Raw genomic sequence first — 17,460 nt, 5'->3', positions numbered from 1 at the left:
TGCATCATTCAGTGCTGACGTTTGTTGTTGTTAGATGTTTTGTGTACACGTGGAGAGAAAACCTGTTTTTTATAACATTGTCCAAGTCTGAGATGAATGCAGAAAGCACGCTACTAAGTTAGGGAAAATGTTTTAATCCTTTCAATTAGGTTGCTGAGACAGAAGTTTTGCTAAAGGATGACTAAATCTAAAGACGCCTTTGTTGTCAATCCTGATATTGGTGAAGATACCATTGACCCAAAACAAGGTGAGTGTTGAAGTAATTCAGTATGTTACAGTGTTGTGTATGTGTTTCGTACGTTATATTTCATTGATACTCGTAGATAATAAGTTAGCTATATAACTAAGGCTAATATGTATACTTATATATGCGAATTCAATGAATTTGAACACCGCGCTGCCAGCATACATGTATATCTACATGTACTTAGGCTAATCAGAGTTGACGCATTTCAAGCGACTGACTGCCACACGGCTTAGAACACTTTTAAGGGTTAATTCTTTTTGCTACAAAGGTTTTCTTTATTTTGCACCTTTAAACGTATCGGACCGGACCGCTACACCGGACAGGAAATTTTTAAACTGGGTAACGCAACCTGGCTAATTGTAAAATGTAGTCCAGCAGTATTTAGGCCTAACTTACCGAGCTTCTGTGCTGTTAAAAAATAACCATAAAGATTTTTAAAGTTTACATGATGAATAGCGATTATTGAGAACTTGTGACAAAAAGGAGGGTGGTACTATAATAATATATTTACCAAGTGATAGACAAGTCATCAAAGAGAAGGAGGGTGAGTGATAGTACTATGCAATGGAAAAAGAGTTGGGCAGGTAATGGGGAAACTTATGAAGGGGATGGATGATAGACGGGTGGACAGCAATGGGGAAAATGATGGGGAATAAAGGGAAGGTGTGTAAAAGATGGAGAGGAGAAGGAGGAGATAAGTGATGAAATAGATGTGATAAAGTAGAGGGAAAATGAGAAAGTGTTCGAAAAACAAACAGAATTTTAAGTTATAGTAAGTGATGGGAGAGCAGAAAGAAATTGAGTAAGTGATGGGGTAACAGAAGGAAATTCAATAAGTGATGAGGAAATGGAGAAATTGAATAAGTGATGGAAGACCAGAAGGAAATTCAACACGAATAAGTGAATGATGGTTAAGAGGAAGAATAGAAGAAAATTAAGTCAGCAATAACAGAAAAGGGAGCAGAATAACAAAGAATAAATGATAAGAGAAGTGACAAAAAGGTTAAATGTTGTAGGAGTAGAGTGAAACTAAGTAAGAGAAAGCAATCAGAAAGAAAAGGCAAGTTCTGAAACAGAAGAAAAAGGTATTTAAGTGATCTAGGAGCAGACAAAATGATTAAATGATGGAGAAGTAAGGGAAGGCAATTCATAATGGAGGAACAGAGAGAAATGGTGTCAGTTATAGAGGGGGCACTAGAAGGAAAGGGAATAAGTGAAAGAGTAGAATTCAATAGAGGGAAAATAGATGTAAGTGATGGGGGAATGGGAGAAAGTGAGATGAGAGCAATTGATGGAGGTGCGGAGAAGTCTCAGCTTTATCAAGATTAGCTAATTATATTGATTTCCAGAAGAAAAATGACAGAGGAACTGAGGGAAAAGGTTAAGGATTGGGAAATGGATAAAACTGTAATGGGTGATAAAAGGTGCAGAAGAAAAGGCAATGAAGTTTGGGCAGGGGCCCTTTGTTTACTGTTAGGACATGTCGGTTTATGTACCATGTTAAAGTATATATTTCACACACATCTTGCTATAAATATTTCAGTACCATGGTGGACTTCCAGTCGTGTGGGTCTAGCTGTTCTGGGATTCTTTGGATTTGTTAACGTCTATGCCCTACGATTTAACCTCAGTGTGGCCATTGTGTGCATGGTCAATGGAACAGCTGTACGGTTAAATTCTGAGGCAGAAACAGCCCAGACCAATAAAACTAATTCTAACCCATCAAATGAGTACTTTGAGAGTAGTTGTGGATTAATATCTGCAGATAACAATGCAACGGTGATGAAGGAATTTGAGGTACGTCCATTACAATTATTGATGGAAGCATTTCAAATATTATTTGTTATATGATTAGATAATTCCAAGCTTTATGATTGGCTGAAATCCAACAAAGTAGAAAAAATAGAATGTTGTGTTCACCAGCACATGCCTTTGAAGTAAATATAACATTTGATTTCTCTAACATTGGACAAAAATTGAATTGGGAATTTCCAAATTGACACATTTGATTATTATTTCTTGGTTGATCAATGTAAACTTATAGCCCTATATACATTTGACTTGGTTTTTCACTATAATTGTTAAGAAAGGCTGTCTTCTGAAGGAATAATTGTTGAATTATAGTAACATCAAATCCACAATCAGGTATTGTTTGGTTGTTTATAATTAGCCTGTGTCAATGTTTTGAATTATTTAGTCACATAATAAAGTTTACAAAAAATTGTGTTTAATATGACTAATAATCATGGCCCTGCTGTTCTCGAGAAGAGGATTTTAAAAGATGTTTCCCTACATATTCTTATGTAAACCCTTAATCCTTATTGTGGCCCCATCCTACCCCAAGGGGTCATGATTTGTACAAGTATCTTTTAAAAATCACAATAGCTGAATACAGCAGGGTCAAGGTGACTCAGGTGAGCAATGTGGCCTATGGGCCTCTTGTTATGTTGTGTTACAGTACAAGATGCTATAAAAGGCAGCAGTTTCACATATAATTTTTATAGTTTAGATAATAGATACTGGGAAGAATTCATATACCCCCTTCCAATTTTAAATTTTTGCATTTTGAATGGAAATAGATGGACATTTTCATTTTAAAATCTAGGCAAATTTGAATTTTACCCATTTAACTCTAAAGTAGTAAAACAAAGAGTTGGCTGAATTTTGAAGAAAGCTATCTTTTGATGCACCTGGGTGATTATAACAGGTGGCAATTTACAGCAGAATTTTATGAATTGTTTTGAACTTCAACATAACATGTATTCTTATAATTTATTTTACTTCAGGATGGTAACATAGTGTGGGAGAAGACAACACAGGGCCTAATACTAGGTTCCTTTTTCTGGGGTTACCTGGCAACACAAATTCCAGGAGGCTGGGTCGCTGTCAAGTTTGGTGGAAAGAGGGTGTTAGGCCTAAGTATGGCCTTAAGCTCTTTCTGCACATTTTTGACCCCCATTGCTGCTCAGACCAGCCACATCTTCCTGATGATAATACGTTTTTTATTGGGCATAGCCTCTGTAAGTATCAAGGGGACTCTTGATATGGAAATTATTTAATGTTTTATAACAAATAATGTGTGACAATGCCAGAGAGCTCAGTTGGTAGAGTTCCTGATTCAAGTATTAGCCCAGGTTAGAATCTCATCGTTACATATTGTGTCTTAGACCTGTTTTGTTTCCAGAATTTAAACAGAGGAAAGATTTGGTGACGTGAAGGTCAAAGCGTAAAAACATTTACAAGGGTGATAGGTTTGATCATTACTAGATAGCTCGTTTCATAGATCACATAACTGAAAATTTGTAAGATTCAGGGTTTTTTTTATAATTTCTCCCTTTTTGATACAGGTGAAATGGTAGCTGCAATAATGTAGCCCAATCCAATTTTTTTTATTCTGACGTTTTCGGGATAGGGCTACAATTCCATAGGATCTCCGTAATGGTGCAAAATAATTTTATGAATAACCGATAATAAACTCTGTGCATTAGTCCCAAATGTTGTTTATACCAAAAGGAGTACCAACTTTGTGCTCGGGCATGTCTAATAAAGGTGTTTTTCATTAAATATAATGTACAGCATGCAAAATTCTTCGTCTGCTCCGCCATGCTTGTTATCGCGAGATCTCGTAGGTGGATCTAATGAAAAGCCTAAACATTGACAATCAGCGCGAAAATGTAGTTATTCGAGCCACTTCGACAAAGGAAGGAAAATCATATTGTTGCAGAAAGAATTTACACTCTGCTGTTCGGTTTTTAACTTGATATTAAATTCAAACCTTCTCAATACCGACGAAATAGCTTTCGCCTCCATACTTGTCCATTGATGTAAATACCACCTTATATGGCATATGCAAATGACTTGACAACCGGAAGTTGAAACTTCAGTACATCAAACATGGCGCACAAATATGAATCGAGAAACTGGGATTTATCGAAATTGTTGAAAACGGTAGAATAGAGCCTCACAAATCTAAAGTTGTAGGTTGTAAATTTATATATTGACTAAGAAACATAGAATATCATTTTATTTACGTAAAGAAAGTCAGGAAATGTTTAGAATGAGCGCAAATGTTGCGGGAGTGAATCACTCCCGCATTTGCACCATTACGGAGATCCTAAGGAGTTGTAGCCCTCTCCCTAAAAAAAGAAAAAAAAAAAAAAAAAAAAAAAATCAGAGAGGGTTACATTATTGCAGCTAGTGAAATGGGGGCGGGTGAAATATCTAGAGTTAGAACCAGAAACCATGTGCATTGTACTTGAAGGAAGGAACCTAAATCTAGAGACTTCATACAAAAGATAAATGCATCTAGACAATATAACTGTCATTGTATGTAAACAGTTCATTGTTATGACTGTGCTACAATGAAGTCAGTGTTATGTACAAACAGGATATAGGGCACTGCTGAAAGCAGAATCCATTGCTAGAGGGGAAAATATAGGCAAAAATATATATATTTTTTGTGTATGCACCTCTCAGTTTAAAAAAATAAAAAAAGATAGATTTATTAGGTTTTCTGTTATCTCATCAAACATATTTATTTTTTATCAGTTAAAAACTGTCCTACATGCTTTATAAACTTGGGGTGTTTTGTTGACCTATATATGTTTCATTGACCTACATTTTATATCAACTTTGTAGAAGAATAATGATGGTAATAATTGCTGACATACCAAATTAGAAAATTACCCCACATTATGTATAATGTCCATGCCATCCCTAACAATTATCACTATCATGATTATATAGAATTAGGTTGATATATATACCCATCTGGTACATAATACTGTTTTTTTTGGGGGGGGGGGGGGGGGGGGTTCTTGCAAGAAAAAGCAAGATACCTAGTTTTAGGACAGACTTATTGTTAAAAATATAAATTGTCATGTGAATTGAGTTGAGACCATACTTTGCCGAGAACTGAACTAGATTCATCTGATTTTCTCATCCGGTCACCATGAGGCACCAGGTTACCTACCATTTCTACAGACTGCACCAGCAATGGAACCTCCCTGTCATAAGACCTTAACATTCAGTGACAAACAGATGTATAAATGCTTGCCTAAGTTAACCTATAACAGATATTCTATGCTGTGTGCTCGAATCTCTCAGGTTTTCACAGTTATGAATTCTATATCTCTTTATATTCAGAGGTCAACCCACTAGCTATTCTGGCTGCCAGCGTTTGTAGTATATATATCATGTAGTCCTACAGATACAGTAGATGTTATTCCAAAGGTTGATACAAAACATTCTGTAAAGGTTGATACAAAACATTCTGTAAAGGTTTGGTTATGTAGTGAACGTGATCAAAAGAGAAAGAAATGTGTGTCTCTTTTTGGTAGACATGCTTGTCTGCTCAGTGAAACATGGCACATTTACTACTATGACCTTGAAGTCAATTTTAGCAACAACAAAAAAGAGGCATCCCCATTTCGATTATGACCTTCAACTCAGATCAGATTATTGATATCTGATCATATTTATGTTTTAACTTGATCACTTATGGCGTCATAATGATTTAAGTACTAATGTAGTGATGTGAAAGTCGAGGGTTCAATCTGCAGTTGCCGAATCAAACCTTGTGAAACAGAATGGGAGAAAATGCAATAGACCAGACTTGACTTCAAACCTGGGTCCCCTGAATCACTAGTCAGGCTATCTGGCCACCAGCGATCAAATTCATCTGACCGCCACATTCCTACCTTCTGAAATGTACGTCTTCACACCTTGAGGACATCAACCCACGATCTTTATCTCCTGGCAGGCATTTTCACCTGCTAGTTCTAGGGTCTGGTGTATGGCACCAAATGCAACAAGAAGGAAGAAAATGCAATTGACCAGACTGGAATTTGAACGTTGGGCCCTGAATCTCTAGTTAGGTGCTCTTCCATCTGAGCTAACTGGCCACTGGTGATCAAACACTTCTGACTGCCACACTTGTAAGGCTCTAAAAATAGATAGTGAATGCTCCTTCACCAAGCAGGATTTCTCTGCTTATTTTTGATGATAAACACAAGTTTGTGAAGATCTTTTATGGTTCGAGAACCTGTGTAACTGTAGACTCTCAGGTGTTTCATTTTTCTATGTTATATTTATTCAGGGTGCTGTATTTCCCGCCATGCACACTATGTGGGGTAAATGGGCTCCGCCTAATGAACGAAGCAAGCTGACTGCATTTACGTATGCAGGTATAGTAGAATATGAATATAACACCTGTCATTTAGAGTTGATGCATGTACAATGTATCACAGTAATCTCGGCTGAGATTCAGCTTGGCTGAATATTTGGGCAGATTCCTTCATCGAAGGTGTCAGTCCAAATATTCAGCCAAGCCGAATCTCAGCGGAGATTAGTATCACAGTACTCTCCATAAATAGACTATTCTATGAACATTTGTCTCAATCAATTATAGATTCCACAGCAAGTACCTGTGCTTACATATTACATGGGCTAACACATTTTGAGATTTCTATTGTAGATTCTACAGAGAGTATCTGAACTTGATTTGATTTGAACAATATTTTATTGTATAAGTGCATATTATACGAACGGTTTGAACACAATTAGGTCTTTCAACTTACAGGATTCTCACCTTAAATACAACTGTCAATATGCTAAATAATGTTTTCCATGATTAAGTTCTATAGAGAGTATGCTGCATTTTACTGAACCTTAAAAGTCTGTTCTGTAAAAACCCAGGGACTACTTTTATTTACTCATTTCTGAAGTCACATCTGTTTACAAATACCTGCAATAATGCCAGATGTAAATACTTTGTCTACTTCCGAAAATGTGACTTTATAATTAGAAATACATATAGAATAAAAAGATATGTAATGTAAGAAAGGTTATTAACTGAATATCAGTAAATATACCTGTCCTCAATCTTTGCATAGATGCAGACATGGCAAACTACATCTGCTTTATCACACAAAGACCTAAAGTGGTCATATTTACCCATTTTCAGTTAATAACTTGTGATAAATATCATTATAAGTTATGAAAATCAAATGAATGTGTTTCTGTTGAATTTGTAGGGGGTCAAGCAGCCATAGTGGTGACCTTTCCGATAGCTTCTTTATTATGTAAATATGGTTTTGCTGGTGGATGGCCGTCCATCTTCTACATACAGGGTAGGTATAACAAAGATGGCTCTGAAATAGTTTTTCTACATGCTGGGTAGTTATTTAATGTAGGTGGTCTGATTATATATTTTTTTCCTACATGCTGGGTATGTATTATTTAGATGACTCTGAAATAGTTTTTCTACATGCTGGGTATATATGTATTTAGTCGGTCTATCTTACCATATATAGTTTTTTGTTATAATACTGTGCAGGTATTTAACTTAGATGGTTCAGATATTATATATATATATCTTTTTCTACTTGCTGCGTAGGTATAATTTAGATGGCTCTGATTTAGCTTTTTTTCTGAAAGCTTGGTAGGAACAGTATAACGTAGATGGCTCTAAGTCTTTTTTATAGAAATGGAAGTAAGCTATGCATTTAGAAGTTCACATGACTATGAAACTGAGATTTAAACAGCATGTTGATAATGTCATTTTTTTTTTTCATGTTCTGTAAATTGAATATTGTAATAAATATATGTAATGTATTGATAAACTCATTTTACAGAACATTATAATGGTCAATTAAAAAACTGTATCCCAGAACATGCTAAAAAATGAACTATACTTCATGATGGCTGAAGATCCTTGACATTGTAGGCGTTTTGAGTACAGTATGGGTAGTACTATGGATGCTTCTAACCTCTGATTCACCAGAGCAACACAAAAGAATATCTCATATAGAGAAGCTCTACATCAGGCAGTCACTGAAGGACACCGTTCACACAGAGGAGGGAAAAGTAAGGGCACCAAAAGCGTGTATCACATGACGTTATTGCATAGATATTTATGAACTGGTAAATAATGATTAAATACTGATGTTGACCCCTTATTTTAGCAAATTTTCTGACAAAAGGCGGGGGGGGGACCCTGGACTCCCCCCCCCCCCCCTGGACTCCCCCCCCCCCCCCCCCCCCCCCCCCCCCCCCCCCCCTGGATATCCAACACTGTAAACCATACAAGTAGAATAATATATTTCTGCATGAATCTTTGAATTCTGTTTTTAAATTCTAGTACAAAGCATGTCTGGGTTAGACAAACACTGTACTGTATGATCTGTGTACCAAACATGTCAGGATTATAGATAAACTTTCCTGTGCTCTACAATTAGTGTACTGTTACAAAGCAGGACAGGATTATACATGTTTTACATATAAGCATATATAAGAAAATTAGGACAATTGGCCTTGCTTGTATTGTTTGGTACCATATATATGTACTATACTACTTTGGCATTAATCATAAATTGTTGTAATTATGACTGGGCAAAAGGCATCAAATCGTAAACACCTCAGCAATGGGAGTACAATGTATACAGCCTTTAATAGTTGGCTCCTGGTTATTTTCTAGTTTGATTATTTCTGGTATAAATCCATTTTTTTTAGTGTTTCTATGTCAATTCTATTTGAGTGTTGTGGGTAACACATATATATATATTAACTGCAACTTTTGATTTTATAGTTTTGATTTGAAAAATAAGGAAAATTAAACTACATTGAGAAAAAGGCTGCATACAGTGTTTCTTTGTTTACAATTTTTATTTAATTTTTCAGGATCTGAGGGTTCCGTGGAAGAGTATATTTACATCTATGCCGGTATATGCTATCATTATTTCAAATGTGGCTTGTGACTGGGGAGGTTACACTTTGCTGACCAATATTCCAACTTATATGAAAGAAGTTCTCAAACTCGATATAACCTCCGTAAGTATAGATTAATTACAACACCCCCCTCCACACAAACACCAACACAAAATGTGTATGTGAATCCCCATGTCCCGACTGTCTGTTAGTGCAATGGTAGCAAATTTAATTTATGACCTCAATGTTCATCTGCCTGCTATGACCTTTGTTGCAGATGAACAGACAGACTGATAGAAAAACAGACATTAAACTCACAGTCCAATCTTTCATTATCTTTGGGACATGAAAAACAATAACCTCAGGAGATTGCTGTTAGACTAGTTGTTGCATGTTATCAATTTTAATAGAAGTACAGCCCATTAAAATGAGAAAGTACTAAAGTAGTATTTCTTGTATTTTATAGGAATGCTTGTTTGTATGTTTTATGTTCTTTTAAGAATTTTTAATTCATATTCAGATCTCATCAGCTGTAGCTGAATTATTGGAAATTTAGACCTATGCTTGTCGCTCAGGGCTCTAGCATTAGAGGTTCTTTAATGTGCCAATGCCTGCCGCAATATGGGACCTCAATTTTTAATGTTGTATTCAAAAGATCCATGCTTCTCTTTCTTCTAAATGGTCCTGTGGGGATCGGGGTTAGAATAGGTCCTCAGTACCCCTTGCTTGTGTAAGAGGTGTCTAAATGGGGTGGTCCTTCGGATGAGACTGCAAAACCGAGGCCCCGTGTCACATTAGGTGTGGCACGATAAAGATCCATCCCTGCTCAAAGGTCGTAAGCGCCGAGCATAGGCCTAAACTTTGCAGCCCTTCACCGGTAATGGTGACGTCGCCATATGAGTGAAAAATTCTGAAGCGGGACATTAAACAATACACATCTAACGAACCTTTCTAAATGCCATTTGTCTGGCAAAGGAGCAATCACTACCTATTTTTACATCTAAGGATTGATGGCAGAAAGGGGACTCAAATTTACGTCCTCATTGTCATGATGCTGCACATTGTAAATAGTATCTTATGAAGAGAATAGAATAACCTTGTTGAATGTAAGATACTTTTTCGTTGATAGGGGAAATAACTTTTTTTTGATTCAAATTGTAGACGAGGAAAATAACTATTCATCACACCAATCTGATTAAAATCAGATCCTCAATCCGCTTCTCTTTTTTTTTCTTGTTGCTACCTCGTGTAGCGACAAGAAAAAAAAAGATTAGCGGATCGAGGATCTGATTTTAATCAGATTGTCATCACACTATAGACATATAGGGAAGAATTTTTGTTCATCACATAATAGATAACAGCAATAACTTTTGACATCACACTGTAGACAAGGAGATCAACTTTAGGAATAACTTTCGTCCATCACCATATAAACAAGGGGAATAACTTTTGTCCATCACCTTATAGACAAGGGGAATCACTTTTGTTCATCATGCTGTTGAATTTCAACATTAAAGTGGAGAATTGGTCCATTGATATCCTTTCATTTATTCATCATCTTTTTCATCTTTTCAGCTAGAGAATGAGAATGCATATTTTTGTAATATATTAATTAGCAATGGGTACGTTTATTAGAAAACTGCTATATATTCTTTGTTTTTTATGTAATTGTATAAACGCTGACAGTGAGACATTGAATATCTTCTCAGACTGTGTTGAATATAACATATTATTAATTTTATAGTCTAGATGTTGCAATACAGTAAATAATACATTAAGTCATTAATTTATCACTCTTATATATGTTTGAATAGATTGCTCCTTTTGTATGTAAATTCATATTATTTACATAACTGCAAATTATATTTCTTTCAGAATGGTCTTTATTCTGCACTACCGTATATTGGCTTTTGGGGTGTGATCAATGTAGCTGGTGTGCTTGCAGATCTTGCATTAAAGTGCTTATCGACCACTAATACCCGTAAACTCCTAGATATCTCAGGTATTAGCAGCTGATAAAGAGAGATGAAAATTGCATCGTATATTACTTGAATTTCACAATTTTAACTTCTATGATCCAGTACATGAACATGTATTTGCTTATTCAAATGAATATTTCTTATCACAGATTGTACATCATCATTCATGATCTTTGGTTGTAGTGAGTGTCTTTATATCTCATCTAAATCTTTTCATATTTTTGCTCTCTTCAGAATAATTTTCATCCAAATATGGCTTGACAACATGTCCCTAACTTAAATGGATATACAATTGCAGCTATATATTATTGTTGATCCTGATACAATACAAGTAGAGAACCTTTTCTAATCTGGACATGCTTGGTACCAGAAAGTTCTTCACATTATCGTATATACTCGCCTATAGGTCGGTTGTATATTTTGTAGGCTATTTTTGAAGGATTTGCCATTCACCCACTTATAAGTCAGTATATTAAGTTTTTTCTAGAATCGGTTGACAATTAATTTCATATCAATGCTCTAACATTTTCACCTCTGTTTTAAATAATGTTTTGTGAAATGCGCTGATATTTATTAATTTTCTCAACAAAATAATTTCAATAAATTAAATATACACTTAAGATGAATAAAATCATTAAAATATGTAAATACTTGTACTTTATGCATATAATCCTAGAATACATGAATGATATAATATGTCCAGTCAACGTTAATTATGATAATCATCAGAGTACGAAGTTGTTTAAAAAATACTATACACTACGCTGTCCAGAAAAATACTAATGTTTTTAGGACTCGCCTATAAGTCAGATATAGAGTTTTGGACCAATTTTTAACTTCCAAAAATCCAACTTATAGGTGAGTATATATGGTAGCTGATACCGAGAATATGTGAATTTTACATTTTGGATTGTTCAACATTTGGATTAGACAAGTTTGACAGTAACCAATTTCACATTAACTTTTACTACAAATGTTAAGATATTTAATGTTTTACAATCATAATGCATTCTTATTGTGACACTGTAAGGGAGTTCGAATGATGATCATAAGGTTCAGATTCACAAATTGCTATTACATTGAGTACATATATGTTATAGCATTTTGATTTCGTCAGCAAGAGGAGTTTGGCAGAGATGAGCATTGTGGCCCCCTTTCTTTGTTCCTAGGATTTTGTTATTGATGGTGTGCTTGATTTTGTGAGATTCATTTACCTTGGTTTTACCTTTATGCCTTAGTTGATTTCAACACTGATGTATTGAATTACAATTTCATTGCAGTCAGTAGGTATATACTATCTAAAGGGTCACTGATGTATTGAATCACAAAGGGTATAAGGTTATATTCTGACTTACTTTCTAGGTAAAGTGATCCCTGCCTTACTACTAATAGGCCTTGGGTACTTAGACTGCACAATGAAGGGTCTGGCCATTGCATTACTGACCTTAGGGGTCAGTTTATCTGGCTTTCAATACAGTGGCTTCCTCATAAACCATATGGACATTGCACCAGCCTATGCAGGGATCTTATTTGGAATCTCCAATGCTGCAGGAGCAGTAACTGGCTTCATATCTCCAGCTGTCGTAGGGCTGATCACAGAGAAGGTACAGTGAGATCATATTAAGATGCATTCAGCAGCCATTGAATTTAATCTCGAGTTTTCCCAAAATTTTTATTTGGACAAATTATGTCCTGTATTTAAAAATCAAGATTTTGCACAGTAATTGTTTGAAGTCCTTGGATAATAAAAGATTTAAAACTAACTCGCAAATTCATATGGGAGACTACTTTTTATATAAATAAAAAAAATAATTTCATTTCCTTTGTTTATCATAAAAACCTGCAAGATTAACCCATAGCTCACTTTTATAATGATGTAACACAGTCTGCAACAATGTGTAACAACAAATAATAAAGAAATCGTAATGATAGTGTGTCCTGAGAATAAAAATTGACAGACATTTCCAAGATCACACTAAAACTTGTTTGGTATCGTTTGGTACCTTTCCAGAAGTCTTACAATTAAATATTCAAGGAACTTGGTCTTAATTTTGGCAGATCACACCAAAATTATTTCTTTTGCTTTATTTTTGTGGGTTGCATTATGTAAAGTTATAATTAACAAGAATCGTAACTATAAATTTGGACAAGCAAGAGTGTAAGGACAGTTACTGTATTTACTGTAAGGTAATTATAAATGGTTCTGAATTCACACCTGCAAGCTGTGGCACTTTAAATGATTGAATAAATATTAGCAGTTTTTTCTTCATATTTTGAATATGTGCAATATAAATCTACGCATGCTTCATTCACCTGAAATTTTATTGCAATATCACATCAGATGAGAGTAACTATACTATTGCTTTTGAACTTTTAGAATTATGCTAGATAAGATGGTTCTTATGACCTAATTGTGTGTAATAAAGCAGTCAAGGTCATTAGATATTGAGAGACAGAGTCCGAAATGTTTTGAGTATTAAGATGACTGGGATACATAATGTAACACTTGTTGGAATCCATGATGAATGGGAAGTTTTATACCATTTGTACCCTTTGCAGGGCCAGAGTCGATCTGAGTGGCAGACAGTCTTCTACATTGCAGCTGCCATTTATCTAGGTAGTGCTGTCTTCTACTTGATTTTTAGCTCAGGGGATCTTCAAAAGTGGGCCATGGAGGAAAAGACTATAGAACTGGAAGAACTGAACAAAATGGAAGAGAAAACTGGAGGAATAAAGGATTTAGAAAATGCATAATACTTTGGCATGCTTTAGAATACTGTATTATTTGTAGATGTGGGTTATGTGATTAAGGTAGAAATAGAAATTTATATTTAGAAAAATAATAAAGAGCTAACTAGCAATGGGGAGTTTCAGGTTTTGGAAAAAATAGTTCATATTTGTATAGTGATTTATATGAATGTCATGTCCTTGTTTATTGGAATGGATGGTAGTTTATTGATTTAAGTTTATATTGTTCTGGATTTTTTCATGTGTCTGACGTTCAAATGACAACACTGCCTTTTTCCTATGTCTGACATCCGATGGACAACAACACTGCCTTTTTCAAAGAAAGTTATTATATATGAAACATTATTCTGAGTGCCCAAAACTGCCATGTTGTTTTTAAAAATGAACATTTTAATTACATTTACTATTATAGACTTGATTGTATTATTTTCATTATTTTGGCTAAATCTACAGGTAAAAGTAGCATTATTTTATCAGCTTTGTCTACCTCACTGGAATTATAGTGTAATGATGTCATACAAATATAAAATCAAGCTGATCTCTATTAGTTTATTGTTATTAAGTCTATTTTATGTACCTTTCTGTGATGGATTATTTTATTGTATGAGACAACAACACGAGGGCATGTTTTATTTGAGATCTTTCATGATTGTCAAACTCTTGTATGTTTAGAGTTGGTTTCATAACAGTGTCTTGTGTAAATTCACACTTACGTTTACTGACAGATGTGAATATTGCTTATATTTGAGAAGTAATTGTTTTAAAAATTTCAAGTACAATATTTCATGTCAAGATTGCTGTTCCTAATTTTCCTCTAAGTCAATTATGGAGTGCCAAATTAACATGAACTCACATACTATATGACATCTTTAATTATATGAAGATATCATCATACATGTATCAATATCATTATGTGCAAAAGTTGATTTATGTATATGGAATTATTGCTCACAGAATTTAATTTGGAGATCTGTATAAAAGATATGATTATCTTTTTAATTTATTGAATATCTTTTATTATTTACAACGAATTAATCCACACATCATTTCTTTTAAACAGAGCAACAATATGATTTAAGAGATCATTAATTCAAGAGTGGATGTGTTGAACAGAAGATATCTGTGATTAGATAGTTGCTCTCTAAAAAAAAATATTGAATAAATGATATCAATTAAATTATTGATATTAATTCATTTGAAGAGATGATATCAATTCATTTGAAGAGAGCAACAATTCAATTATAACACACATCAATTCAGTAGAATAATTAATGCTATCACCAATTCAATTAATGCGCGCAATAATTAGGAATTGACGATATCATTAATTATTTGAAGAGATCTTTAGTTGAAGAAGTATGCAATTGATATCTTCAAATAATGGAAGATATCTTCGATTATTTGAATCTATGTTAGTTTTGCACTCCACAGTCAACCTCAATTTGAATATCGAGTAAGTCATGTCCAGTGATGTACCATATATCAGGGAATTTTGGCATCAGAAATATTTGGCAGATCCTTACACAAATATAATTTCTATGAATGGACGTTTTGGTGCTTTTATTTTTGGTGATTTTTTGTCAAAGAAGCCAACATTTCGATTGTGCCAAAATTACCTGATTTACGGTTACTGTGTGCTTAAAATTTGTACAGTATGCTTAAGAATTCTGTGCCATTGTATTTTACTGTCTCACATAATTTTATGTTATCAATACACCATGGGTTGTATTGTTGTGATGGAATGTTCTCTCTGAGCCTGGGATGATGACATACCATCACCAATACACATTTTTATATATTACCAAATATTCTACAATATAATCCAGCCTTCTGTCTCAAAAGACAAGTGATTTGCAGGAGTGCTACTCTTAAGGTTGCTCATTACACCATTATACTTGGCGATTTAAATGTTTTGTGAAATTATTTGTATCAGTGGATTTGTTTGTGTATCATTGTAGCTCAGTGGATAAAGTGTCGGGTCATTCACCAGCAGATCCCAAGTTCAAAACTGCAGGAGTCTTTTATTTATATTTATTGAAATATTTGTTTGAAAATCTTCTCTTTTTTTTCTTCTTTTTTTTTTTTATTATCTAAAACTGCATATTTTCTGCTTCTTACTTTTTTAAACATGTATACTTATAACACATGATTGTATCTTTCATAACTTCATAACTAAATCATTTTGTACTGACTTGATAGGAGTTATGAGATTGATCACTGTTCGTTATCTTCACCTTTCTTTGTACTGACTTGAGACACTCTCACAAGGTGTAGTAATTAGCCACCTTAAACATATATTTTTTAAACAAGTATTTATTGGATACTTCACTTTAGCTTTTGAAATATTTATTTTGAATGATTTTTTACATCATTGTTTTCTGTTAGTTTATATTTCCTTAATTCAGAAACATCTTCATTAAGCTGCTCTATGTGTCAATAAATTGGGAGATGCACAGTTCCGAGCATTTTATTATTTTTTTTAATATGCCAGTGATTAGGCACTTAAAATATCATTCTAGACATACCTTTTATGATATTCATGCATGATCTCAAAACAGATCAAGAATGTTTTCAAATGAGGGACAAAGGTAAAATTTTGACCTGTGCTCCATTTTTTATACGCCCGTCTTAAGACGGGACGTATTATGGTATGGCATTCATGTCCGTCCGTCTGTTAGCTTTTTCGTGTCCGACCCGTAACTTAAATACTACAAGGCCTAGAATCATCAAACTTTGTCTGTAGATACATCTTGGGTAGAAGGTGTGTCGCACATTAAAACCAGGTCACTGTGACTTTTCATTAAGAAGATATGGCCATATATGGCAAAAACTTGTCCGGTTCATAACTTGAAAACTATTAGACCTAGAATCACCAAAATTGGTCAACTAATGCATCTTAGGTAGAAGGTGTGTCACATCCTACTTTAAGGTCACTGTGACATTTAATTAAGTTGATATAAAAAAAAATGTTTTAATGGGTACAATCTATACTGTTAACAATATGTGACGGGCGTATCATGTGCCGTGGTGGTGCACTTTATTTAAAAGTAAGATGGAGGTTGGGGTATTTACTAGCAAGTTTAATAATAAGGATGTTAAAGATTTGATGAAAACATTCAATGGGTCGTTAGAGCCAGTGGGTTTTTTTTTTTTTTTTTTATCTAAGACCAATAAGAATGCTAAAGATGTAATTTGAGGGGGAGGGCCAGATGTTTCTTTGGACAAATTTTCTCTTCAAATTTTAAAGAATTAATTACTAAATAGAAAGACCCATTTCTACAGGCCTGTATTCATTGATTTACACCTGACTTCATTCTGTGATGTGGATACTCAATTTCTAAAATATAAGTACTGAAATCACATCAGAGGCTTTCAAAGAAATTAAGAAAAATATAGTGCAATATGTAATTATTCTGCTGTTGGTAAAAATTTATATTTATGTTACAAAAAACTCAAAAGTTCTAGGTCTTTGTCTTAAGGTACATGTAGCTCCATCCTCATGTGACTTATCAATATTAATGGTTAAAAGTGGAAAAACTTTATTAATTTCCACTCAATATAGTGTGATTTGATTAATAACCAAAGAAAATGTATATGTTGCCACCTTTTTAAGTATGTCAGACATACAAAAACAAAAGTACACATCAACATCAGAAAATCACACATTTTCTTCAAACAGAATAATAAAAATAGACAAAAACTTGTTGAAATGACAAAATTTAAATATCAACAGTTTTAAAAAAAAACCTACTAATTCATAAATATGTATAGATTAATTGT

At 34.1% G+C, this 17,460-nt stretch overlaps 1 protein-coding gene across 1 annotated transcript; it reads left to right on the top strand.

Annotated features, from left to right (window-relative positions):
* LOC125658318 (sialin-like) lies at window positions 1-16,140 on the top strand. Its single transcript, XM_048889541.2, has 10 exons — window positions 1-247; window positions 1,791-2,044; window positions 3,034-3,267; window positions 6,345-6,432; window positions 7,282-7,377; window positions 7,974-8,113; window positions 8,927-9,076; window positions 10,829-10,955; window positions 12,295-12,536; window positions 13,492-16,140. The coding sequence occupies exons 1-10, from the start codon at window positions 178-180 to the stop codon at window positions 13,684-13,686; spliced, it is 1,596 nt and encodes a 531-aa protein (XP_048745498.1). The 5' UTR covers window positions 1-177; the 3' UTR covers window positions 13,687-16,140.
* The last annotated feature ends 1,320 nt before the right edge of the window (window positions 16,141-17,460 follow it).

The sequence above is a fragment of the Ostrea edulis genome, chromosome 9, assembly GCF_947568905.1.
Source record: "Ostrea edulis chromosome 9, xbOstEdul1.1, whole genome shotgun sequence".
Taxonomy (NCBI): domain Eukaryota; kingdom Metazoa; phylum Mollusca; class Bivalvia; order Ostreida; family Ostreidae; genus Ostrea; species Ostrea edulis.
Note: the sequence above shows the minus strand (reverse complement) of the source record. Positions and strands in the feature narration are given on the sequence as shown.